The sequence below is a fragment of the Arabidopsis thaliana genome, chromosome 4, assembly GCF_000001735.4.
Source record: "Arabidopsis thaliana chromosome 4, partial sequence".
Lineage (NCBI taxonomy): Eukaryota > Viridiplantae > Streptophyta > Magnoliopsida > Brassicales > Brassicaceae > Arabidopsis > Arabidopsis thaliana.
In genome coordinates this window covers 9,939,518-9,951,169 of record NC_003075.7, presented here as the reverse complement: position 1 = coordinate 9,951,169, position 11,652 = coordinate 9,939,518, and the positions used below count along the sequence as shown (strand labels likewise).

The window sequence follows — 11,652 nt, the reverse complement described above, 5'->3', positions numbered from 1 at the left end:
TAAAAAGTGTCGACTTTTATTTTATCGCAATAAGACTTACCAAGAACTCCTCAAGGGTAGTTTTTGATTCAAGATCAGAAAATTGTACTTATCCCCAAAAAACTGCAGAAGAAATAGACCGTGTTTGAGAACTTCTTTCTTGCTTCATCGGATTCTTCGACCTAATAATCTAATTAGTTCAAAGATGACTGTCACTAGTTAGACCGAAGCTGTCACTAAAACACACGGGCTTACTTGAACTATCGACGAGCTGAAGCTTGATTTACTTGATGATGACTTTGGTGGAGCAACATGGCTAAGAAGTGGCATCAGTATAACTCTTCCTTGACAGCAGAAGAAACCACATTAGATGCTTCTGGTTGACAAGTAGTATCTTCTGCAATGGCTTCTGTAGCAAGAATCTCCCTATACAAATCAGCATCGATTTTGCTACCATCGATCCATCCATGTTGCTTGAAGAACACCTGAGCAATGTTGTTGCCACCAAATATCATTGTCCTAAACTGCTCAGGGCTCCATGAGTCTAAATTCGTCGATATATACCAATAAAAACAAAAGTGTCGCATCTAGAGAGTTGAGAAAGTAAATTCCCCATAGTTCTATCTAAATCCTCCTCTATACGCAATTAGTTTCTTCGAATTTTGTTTGTTATCTTCTTCTTTTCTTTTCCTTTGTTAAAGGTTATTCATAATTAAAGGAGTGTTTTTTTTTTTGAACTAAAGGAGTGTTGTACAACCATGACCCTAGCCTAGAGTCATAGACTCATAGTGCAAGAGAGATTGAACATTACTCAAGGTATGTTCCACTCTTGCCGCATATCACAACTTTCCAACATAACTCGAGATATAAACTACACCATGCGGACCATGCTTGCAACTGCCCAAACCCAAGACGCTTTCGGTCAAACTCAGACAGGTTAAACTTAGGATTATGTTATGAGATGTCTAAATCAACACTATTATTACAGATCCTTCAAACAGAATATGACATCAAAATAATTAAAAGCTAACATATTTACGTACCCCATTCAATATCTTAGTCAACAAGCCAATTCTATCATCAAAAGAAAAAGAAAAGAAAAAAAGAAGAAGCTAAAGAACAAAGTTAAAGTCACATAAAAAGAACAAAAAAGTAAGGAGATAAATAATAATCAGAGCAAATTAGCTTCTCATGTACCAGCAAGAATCTCTATTATCTATTATAAAATATCAAGTTTTGGTACATTCCACATCTATAAACTACATTCATCACATATATAAACAAATTCTTATCTCTTTGATGCTACGAAATGGATTATCATATATGAATGAATACACTTATCAATGTAACACAATCTTTGATTAATCCCTCAAGGATTTTATTTTTCTTTTGTCTTTCCTCTTTCATGGAGTCTGATCCAAATCCTAGTGCTTGGAATCAATACATAAACCCAAGAGATTGTACTCAAGGCTTATGTTCCACATTTTGTCCTCAATGGTGTACTTACATCAACTTCTCTCCACCACCAATTTCTTATGAACAATTCCTAAACGATGGCGTTGCATCAAACCCCAATCTCTCCCCTCTTGTCATTGCTATTTTTGGAATATTTGCAACTGCCTTTCTCTTGGCAGCTTACTACACTCTTGTCTCAAAGTATTGCGCCAACGACACCACCAATGAAGCTGCCTCAGAATCCGGAAGATCGGATATAATTCTCGACGTTAACTCGCCGGAAAGAGGAGACCAAGACGATCCTTTTGCTCTTGAGTCTTCAACCGCCGGCTTAGATGATACTCTCATAAAAAAGATCGGTTTCTTCAAGTTAAAAAAGCATCAAAACGGTTTCAAGATCAACGGTACGGATTGTTCAATATGTCTTGGAGAGTTTAACGAAGACGAGAGCTTAAGGTTATTACCTAAATGCAACCACACCTTTCATGTCGTTTGTATCGATCGGTGGCTCAAATCTCACTCAAACTGTCCGCTTTGTCGGGCTAAGATCATCGTCCCTACCACTCAACAACCTGAACATCATGTTGTGGTGATGAATCTTGATCGGTTTACGAGCAATGTTGGATCAGCAGAAGGAAATGTAGTCGTTGATGATCATCGTGAAGAGGTTAGTGTTTCGATTAGTTCTCATCATCCAAGTTGGTTCTCGGCCGCGGATATTGTTCTGCGGATAAGCAGGGACGGAGAAGAGGAAGAGGGAAATTATGATCTTGAAAATGGAAACAGAGAGAAACTTGTAGACTTGAAAAGATCATTCTCAAGTGGTGGCTTGGTTCTTGGGACTCAAGGAAGGACTAGAAGATCCCTAAACATATGTCCTTAATTAGTTTTCTTTACATTATCTTTTCTTCGGAAACATATATTATTGTATTTACACTTTGAGAAATTTATACATACATACATATATACATCAAACATCATCTTAGTTTAGAGGTTTTAATTTTCGTTGTCTTTATATATTTTTTTCATCATCTTAATTAGTATACATTTTGATATTATATAGAGTTAAAATCATCACATTCACATACAACTGGATTTATTTTTCTTCTATTTTTATATATTTACTACTAATTAAATAAACATGTACAGGGTCTTTTTTATCGTTAATTACCAAAGTTTTCTATGTTAGATCATTTTCTTTTCATCCGCCCATTGGGTTTAGAACGTTTGTCTACACTCTACAACATTAGACGTTAAAAACAATCAATTTATCTATCTTCTTTTTTAAAAGGTTCGTTCCATATAATTATACTAATTGAGAAATAACTAAAAAAAATCAAAACTCTTTGAGGAAAAACATATATTCTTCTCTCTGTCAATGCTTATTTCAATTTCCAAATAATGGTTCCCTTCTCAAGAAAGTTAGAAGAGAAAGCAAATTAGACCTTCCCCACCAAATTGCTTTCCAACACAATGGCCCATGAGAATTAATATATCATCTATAACGAATAAAAATTTAAATAAATTTATCATCACAACACCAATTATATTTTTTTCAACTAAGAACCATATGTTATTATTGGTTAGAGCCAAAAATCTTTATTCCAACTTTGCAAGTCCAACCAAAACCCTTTGAAATGAATCATAATATTTTCTTAAAATCGCAAAAAATACACAAAGGTAGGTATTCTCATTATTAATTTATTGTTATTATTCATTATTCAAGATCCATGTATGCACCTAACCAAACCAAATTTACACCATGCATACATAAATGAAAACCAAAAACTAATTTTGTTTTTATTCTTACTTTTAGCCCACTAAAACCCCTATATTTCCATTTCTACCCTTTTTGCATCATATACAAAGCACATTACATATTCACATATTTGCCCAAGTAGTAGGACAACAAAACCTAACTTAAGGCCTTTCTTTTTTTGCTAACACAAGCAAAAGACCATTTCTTTTGGTATACGAGGAAAGATAAGAGACAGAAGAAGCCTCTGTATTAGCTAAAACCTGTGTGTAATCTCGGTTCTTATCCCATTGGAGATCGGTGAGGAATTCCCTTTCTTCGCTTGACGATTCTGCAGTTACTAGATGTAGTAAGTGGAGGTGTTGATGGGCTGAAACTCTGGAGATTTGTAATGTTCTTCCCAATTGCAATGCTGCTACTTGAATCCTCTGTTTCCATTAGCAGGTTCTCCCTTCCCTTTTCAAAGCCTCTTGATGTTCCAGCAATCTTGATTTCATTTCCCAAAAACATAGAGAAAGTAAGTATCAGAAAAGAGTTTACTGAAATGCAAGGAGAAGTTAGGTGAAACTGTAAAACATATATCAGATTTCAGGATGACCCATTTCAAAAGTTTTGATCTTTTCTTCATGCGGTTAAAAAGGAATTGAATTTACCAAAAATGCAAGCAAATGTTAGGTGAAGCTGTGTGAGACCTGATTTGCTATATGAAACGTGTAAAGAGGGAATCAAAAGTGTCAACCAAATACCAAAGTTTATTCTATTTGGTAGTATTGGAAATGTACCTTGCAGCCAAGAGAGCAGAAGCGGAAGCTATCATCAACGAGGCTACGATAGCAAACCTTGCAGGTATTGGTCACTCCTTTCCCAGGCCTAGGCTGAGGCCTCTCATTCAGGAAGACGACTTTAGCACTATTGATCACATAGGTTTGGATCCCACCTATATCAAGATACTTTTGTATCTCATTCACCCTTATAACATCATGATAAGAAGATCTCCTTATCTGCCAAAAACCAATCAAGACAATCTCAAAACCTCAACAAGAAGCAAGAGACACAAGTATAAAATAACAATCAAGATCAAGACATTACCTGAATGGTGCGATGATCCTTGTGATGAGCAAGACAAAGAGAGCAAAGTGGGCCATTGGTGCAGTCTAAGCAATACATATTGCATTCACTCTTATGAGAGTCTCCATGAAACTTGCAATGAACAAAGAATTGCTCTTTAAGCAAAGGTTTCAACCATGGCGGCCACCGGTTCTCCTCTTCCTCCGGACCACCAGCTCCCTACACACAAAACAAAAGATTAATCAATATTCATCATCTATATCATTAATCAACATTACCATTTGGTATATTATCAACATATACCTCAAGAGAACATTGAGACATAACTCTTAAACCTTCATTTCAATTCATTGAATTAATCTTGTGATAGAAGTTTGAAATTTGATTCTGTTCCATTTATCTTTTTCAGATTCGTGCTCACTATTTCACTGGATTTCTAAGAGTTTAAAAGTATATAATTTGGTATCTAATGAAAAAAGCATATTGTACCAATTCGTGACACCAAATAAAGTAAAATTTAACTAACGGAATCGAGCATTGTTCTGATTCTTCAAAATCAAAAAAAAAAATCAAATCTTTTTGTTAGGTATACAAAAAAAGAAAACAGAGCACTTCAATGAAGAACCCATTTTAAATTGAAAAGAAAAAAAACAACAACTTTTCACCATTTTCAAGGTTTTAACTTTCAAATTCAATCAAAAACCCCAAACCCAGAAGCTAAAACACATAGAAACCATTGCACATTTGAAGAACAGAGCAGAGAAGAAGTAACATAGAAACAGAGTATTGTTTTAAAAAAGTACCATGATTCTTCTGTTCTTAGGTTTGATTTCACGGATTGTGTTCTCTTGATCCTCGATCGCCATTTGCAGGAAGAAGAAGAAAAAGAGAGTCTTTATCGAGTCAGCTTCCAACTTTTTTCTAGAGAGAAAGTGAAGATTTCTTGGAGAGAAGGTAAAAGAGAGAAGAATGAAGAGTTAGAGAGAGAGAGAGTCAGTCTCTCTTCTCTTATCTTAGCAAAGTCGACCAACCCAACCTCCTTCCTCTTTCCTTCTCTTTTTTTTTTAATTATATAAATGTTTACAATATCTTTAATCAAACTTAAAATTAAAAAAAATCAATATCTTTCTCATAATATACCAATTACCAATAGAGAGAATCTCTATATATTTTTCCCATATTCACTCTACAAAAAAATCTTCAAATTATGTAATCTCACTTGCAAAATAATATTTATTTCCGGTTTATCAAGATTTAATATTTTATATGTTTATAAATTAATATTTTGCAATGTTATAAGATATTATATAGAAATAAATCATTATATATATATATATATAACTAGATTTTTTTTTTCGTTACATAATCTTAGAGCACAACATTATTCTTGGTTTAAATACACATTGCATTTATGTATAAAATAAAGTTTAGTAATAATATGGAAATGTGTTTACCTTTAGCAAAAACAAAAAAAAATTGTGGGAAGTTTTTTTTGTGTTAGATATTATATTAGCCAAGTGGAGAAAACTATTGCTCCATTATTGTAGTATTGAGTCTTTTGACATCTCATCTCTATCCTTTAGAATCCCATTATAAGTGTTTTATCAGGTGGTCTCTCTATTTTTCCTCTATTTTTAAAAAAACTTATTTTGCTTGTTCAAAATATTAAAATTACTAGAATAGCTAAGACGTGTATATGTATTCATGTAACTTTTATGGTTAAATAGTTTTAAACTGTTGTAATATAACATCAATGATAGATATCTCACCAAAAAAAATTATATATAATATGAATGACGTAATGTTTTCAAATAACTTGACTGTTGAAAAAGAAAATTTCATTTTTACTTGTAAATTTCGTTTTATGGAAAATTAGTGTATATGTGCGTGTTTGTTTATATGTTATTTCTATTATATGTGCATAAGAATGAGTTGGAACAAGTGTGAATCGCACTTTATACTTTGTTCTCATTATTATTGGTGTGTATTTGTATATAATAAGAAGATGGATGATATCAATAATTAGATTCCATTGTTATAGCTTTTAAAGCGAGCAATAAGCGGAGACAAGCTCATGAATTGGACATAATAACCTAATCCATGTGTACTTGTTTATCACTTGTTAAATTATTAAAGAGAAAATTAATGCAGAAATTTAGGTCAAAAGATGGGTTATTATATAGATAACACACCCTTTTGTTTATTAGTGCTTGCGTTTGGTTGTTGTTCTAATTAATTAGGTAAATTAACATTGCAAAGTCAGTACTAACTATTCCAATATGCATCACTTGAAAAGGAAATTCCATTTTAAACTCATGTCCTTTGATTATATAAAATCATACTATACACATAATTTAATTCAGCAAAACTTTTATGAATATCGCTGTCATGTCTCATCTGAAATGAAAGTACAATTAGTTTCATAAAGCCTAAACGTAATGTCACATTTGAATTCAAATTTTAACTAACACTTTTTTTCTGTTCTTACAACAGTTTGTGTTTTGTTCTAAATCTCTGATAGGTGAAACATGGAATTATTTGTTGAAATTCATTTATACAAGAGTCTACTCATTGCGTTGTTAAATTTAGACTTCCGTGTTTCATGCGGATATAGAATTTGTTGGCCCGATGAATGATAAATAATTGTTTCTACCTTATGAATCATATAATGTGTGTCTTTAATATATGTTTAAATGCATATAATGTAGTATAATAAAATAAAAGAATGACGACAAGGAAATAAAATAAAAGGGAGACATATAATATGCATTCTATAGACGTCATATGATAACAACAGCTTTTATTCATTTGTCATGCATGATGGTAGATGGATGAAGATACCAATTTGTTTGTTTTTTTCTTAAATAGAAAAGATGAAACATACTATTGATACTATAAATCTTGTATTGGTGATAAGTTTTGTGACAATTTTGAAAAACGTATGCAGTCATTTGAATAGGAACACACAAGTCTTACATGCGATTTATTGTCCATTGACTTTGAAAAAGGACGCCACTTGACCTTGATATTACCAAATCCACATTTGTTTTTCACTTTGATAACTTGTGTTTCCTTTGTTAATTTTGTTAATCCCTACTACATTATAGCAATTCATCCTAATTTTGGGATAAATACAAATGTAATTCACATTACGCATGCTCACATATACGATATAGTAATTCATGTTCCGTTAAGTTTAACTCATGATAAAATTGTGAGGAAAAAGTTTAAGAAGTAAGAACATATAAACACGAGTTATTTTCATTGACGATAAAACTAAAAAAAAAAAAATACTAAAAAATAAAAAGAAAAATCGAATGGTTTAGTCAAAATTGAAGCACTTTGGACACGGCACGCCAAATCTGACCCGGTGTATGGACCCGCTTCTTATCATCTTTTTTCTTTGTTCTCTCTTTATTAATTTTTTCCGAAATTTGTATTAAATTAATCAACCATAAAAACGAAACAAGACTAGACTCAGTCGACGATAAACATCATAGAATTAGTATTTACTTCGCATCTTCGAGGACATTCGATAGAAACACTTTATTTATTTCTCTCTTCAGTTGAAAACAAACAAAAATCGAGATATAGACATGTATGTAATGTATATGTTATCATAGTCCACTAATCTTCAAGTTTTTTACTCTATATAAATTGTATATTATCTTAAGACTCATAATAGACTTATAGTCCACTAATCTTCAGATATTTACTGACAACTGTACTTAACATGATTAGTAGTAAATCGCTCACTTGGTTTATTAGTAAAGTACTAAATCAAGAAGTCAATATGAGCGGAACCAAACCGGTCGGTTTTCATTTCAATTGAATTATCGGTTATTCACATTTCACTTGATGTTCCGTCGAGTTCCAGTGATCTTTGAAAATGTGTCAACACATTTAAACCACAAAGCTCTCTAGTCTTAATGGTCTCAGGACTTGGGGTTTTCAGGTTCGAACAAAAAGAGGTGAATCAATGGTCGGAGAAAAAGAAGCAAAAACCAATAACAGAATCTAAAGCTTTATTAGATTCTTAATCCTTGCTTAACCAAGTCAAAAGCACCAGAACTACTAGTATGCACGAAACAAAAACGATTAAAGCCTGATTTAGTCTAAATCAAAGTCAATTATAACACCTAGAAGAAGTTTGTAGCTAGCGATCAAGAAAGTCGACATGATACCTCTCTGTGTCCAGAAGCAGATCACATTTTCATGTTGTTTTTAACTTTTTGGGAGGAGAACCATTTGTAGAAATGGCTTGATCCAACAACTCTCTAGCACGAGGTGAAGGTTTCTTCATGAGGTCTCCATACACAAATTCTGCTTCCATGGAATCTGCGATATTGCTTATTGATGATAATGGCTGCTTCCAAGGTTCTTGGCTCTTTGTGGTTTCTTCCATTTGCAAGAGCTGCATTTCAAAAGTTCTTTCTGCAGAATCACCACACACACATACACCGCCAAGTAAGGAACCGAACTCCATAAGTCAACATTGATGCGAATAAAACATAAAACTCGGTTCAAAAGTTTCAACAATCTGTCCTGTAATCAGAGAATAGAAGTACCTTGCAGTTTTGGAGACGACGTCGACGACTCTTGATTTTGATCCAGGAGCAGAGGAAAAAAATCATCACGAATGGTAGCTCTTTCAATGGCTAAACAAGAATCTGATTCTTTCTCAGTGCATGGACTGTAAGAATCATCAGGATCAAGCGGGTCCAAAAGCTCTCCCATAGGAGACTCCTCGCCACTAGAAGACTCTGCTGATAGAAACACATCATCATTAGAGAGGGAAACAAAATCTTCTTTCGTCTTGACATGTTGGTTACACACTCCAGCAGAATCGCAGGGTTTGCTTGCTTTATCGCCATTCTCATAACTGATCTCTGATAAACACTCCCCGTTAGTAGAGGAATCAAGCACAGACTTTGGGGACGAATTTAGTAAACTCGCTTCAACCAATGGCTGCATCTCTTCATAGACACTAGAAAACCAGCGAGTTCCTTCTCGTGCATAAAAAAGAATATACGAATCCTGTGATAGCACCATATCTTCATCTATTCTAGTGACCTGCGGTTGTCAAAAGCACAAAAAGGAAAACTTTATTTATGGAAATCATATATTAAACCACCCGGATCGAGTAGAATTACTAAAAACATCACCTTCGAATCATCAAAGTGATGCCATATCTTAGGAGCTGATCTCACATAGGAGGAGTAATGTCCATAAGCTACTGAATACCCAAAATGTTCCACCAGAGCATAAAGATGGTATTTTGTAGAAACCTGACAAATAAAGAAATGAAGTGGGTCTCAAAGTGTAAATACAAAATTTTGAGTAAAAGAAAGATATAAGATAGTTTACTGCAAGTTTCACATACTTCGTTTTCCTGGATATTCCTCATATATGGCTGCAAGTCTATCTCTAATGGGATCTTGACATGCTTATAGATCTTCTCCATATATAACCCATTATTCTTGAATCTCTTCAAATGGAAAGTGGCAACCAAAGGGAGCTTATCAAGCAACAGTTGCTTCTCCTTTGAAACTTTTTCATTACAGTTGTCGCATGTCAATTGCTCATCAAGTTTCTCCACACGGGTAAAGGATTCTAGTGCACTTCCAAGGGTATCCACATCCTCAATTTCCAAACTCAACCCAACTGACTTTTCATATGTCTCGGAGACGTAGTCACAGTTGCAGCAACGTAGCTGAAAACAGAAATGCGTACATGTTTACAAAAAAAACAACTGAAACTCATACCGAAATAGCTTTGACACTTGACCAAGTGTATAAAAGTTTAAACTACTTACCCCACTGATGAGACGACCAGAAAAGACATCTTGAGAAGTGATATCGCCACGAAAACTTGTTCGATCCGAACCACATATCTCCAACTTCTCCAAAAATGCTTGCAGAAACTCATGAGCGTCTTCTTGTTGATAACGCTGGAAGTCAGGTGAAAAATCTGTGACAGCTTAAGGATAAATCAAAATGCATCTCATAAAAAAAATCAGAGAATCCCAAAATCAAATATATTCAGAAAATTTATGAAATAAAAATCGATGAAGGATACAGTTAAGATTGTCAAAAAAAAAATACGGAGCAATTGGACATCTCTCAGGCCTCAATGCAGCCTCAATGTGATAGCGAATAGCCCTTATAACACAGAAGAACTCATTCCCACCTACAAAGCCAAACATAATATATAAGATAAGATCATTACAACGTAACATAAGAACAAAAAGCTACACTACATTAAAAGTCTTACAGTGACATGGAACTTCATATCTGAAAGAAAGAAGGCTCTCGATAAGTGGCACAGTATGAGTGAAGCATTGAAACACCGAATTAAGGAAACAACTGTTGCCTAAATTCCAAAGCCCAGCTCCCTACAAAAATTATCAAATTCGTAATCAGAGATCAAAACCCAAAATTAAAAAACCAAAACTTGGAAACGAAATCAGAACATACCACACCAGTAACAGGCTCAGGTTCTTGCCGGAAACCATAGAACAAGGATTTGCGAGGTTCATTTTTAGAGTTGTCATCATCATTGTCATCATCATCATCGCTTCCAAAACCAGGCGAAACATTAGGAGTCCAAGGTCTGCGAGTCTCTGGGAGATCATCATCGCCCCAGATATCATCGTCGATATCGTCTAGAGCTTGCGAAGTATTCCTGATTGGAATCTGACACTCATCATCATCGTGATCCAAATTGATCGGAGGAGAAGGAACGGACTGGGATTCGTCAGAGGAAGAAGAGCTATACCCATCATAGATCGGAGGCGGAATTGAAACCGAATCATGATTATTATTATTATCATCATCATCGCTGCGATCTCGATTTGGGGACGAAAGAGCCAATGACTGAACATTATTAACTTGTGCTTCAATCGACTCGTTCTCATCTAGGGTTTCGATCGAGTTGGGAAGTATCGACGACGAACGAGGTAAAATCGATGAAGGTACGTCGGGTTTAGCCATTAACATCGTCGTCAAAGTTCGATTTCTGGAGTGTGAAAAATTAGGGTTTCGTCGATAGGAGATGAAAAGTCGAAATTTCGGTGCGAGAAATCAAAATTGATGGAAGATCGGCGGCGAATTTGAGAGGATAGTGAGAAGAAGAAGATTAAGAGATGATTTGAATTGGGAGGGAAAATCGAATCGCCAGTGTTTGTTTTAGGGTTTTTAATCTCCGGGAATTGAATTTTGGGCGTCGTAAAACTGTAAAGTGTGTTTATGTAGTAATCTTTATCTGAGATGATACAGAAGAGATTCTATCCCAGATACGGTAAATTTGTTTTCCCCTAGGTCGGTGGTCAACATTGCATTTTTAAGTCAACTTTTAATATATTTTAGTTTAATTTCTATAATTTAACCTTTTTG

At 34.3% G+C, this 11,652-nt stretch overlaps 3 protein-coding genes and 1 pseudogene across 6 annotated transcripts; 1 reads left to right on the top strand and 3 right to left on the bottom strand.

The window, feature by feature from the left end:
* Window positions 1-44: 44 nt before the first annotated feature.
* AT4G17908 lies at window positions 45-537 on the bottom strand (annotated as a pseudogene). The gene has a single exon.
* Window positions 538-1,128: 591 nt separating this feature from the next.
* Window positions 1,129-2,464, top strand: ATL4H (RING/U-box superfamily protein; the record flags this gene model as incomplete). 2 transcript variants are annotated; one of them, NM_001341245.1, is made up of 1 exon in its annotated part: window positions 1,129-2,464. In NM_001341245.1, exon 1 carries the CDS (start codon window positions 1,307-1,309, stop codon window positions 2,315-2,317), a length of 1,011 nt encoding a protein of 336 aa, NP_001329841.1. In that variant the 5' UTR covers window positions 1,129-1,306. The 2 variants fall into 2 exon arrangements, with proteins under 2 accessions (NP_001329841.1, NP_001119003.1); NM_001125531.2 differs by having other exon boundaries at window positions 1,350-2,317.
* A 548-nt stretch (window positions 2,465-3,012) lies between these two features.
* AT4G17900 (PLATZ transcription factor family protein) lies at window positions 3,013-5,392 on the bottom strand. Of its 2 annotated transcripts, none has more exons than NM_117900.5 (4): window positions 5,062-5,392; window positions 4,280-4,477; window positions 3,973-4,191; window positions 3,013-3,676 (listed from the first exon to the last, which is right to left on the bottom strand). In NM_117900.5, the coding sequence occupies exons 1-4, from the start codon at window positions 5,122-5,124 to the stop codon at window positions 3,473-3,475; spliced, it is 684 nt and encodes a 227-aa protein (NP_193524.2). In that variant the 5' UTR covers window positions 5,125-5,392; the 3' UTR covers window positions 3,013-3,472. The 2 variants fall into 2 exon arrangements, with proteins under 2 accessions (NP_193524.2, NP_001319978.1); NM_001341244.1 differs by having other exon boundaries at window positions 3,092-3,676; window positions 4,562-5,300.
* A 2,789-nt stretch (window positions 5,393-8,181) lies between these two features.
* Window positions 8,182-11,504, bottom strand: UBP20 (ubiquitin-specific protease 20). The gene is made up of 8 exons (NM_117899.3): window positions 10,735-11,504; window positions 10,532-10,652; window positions 10,337-10,447; window positions 10,074-10,228; window positions 9,642-9,971; window positions 9,424-9,546; window positions 8,827-9,331; window positions 8,182-8,692 (listed from the first exon to the last, which is right to left on the bottom strand). Exons 1-8 carry the CDS (start codon window positions 11,254-11,256, stop codon window positions 8,472-8,474), a joined length of 2,088 nt encoding a protein of 695 aa, NP_567544.1. The 5' UTR covers window positions 11,257-11,504; the 3' UTR covers window positions 8,182-8,471.
* Window positions 11,505-11,652: the final 148 nt, after the last annotated feature.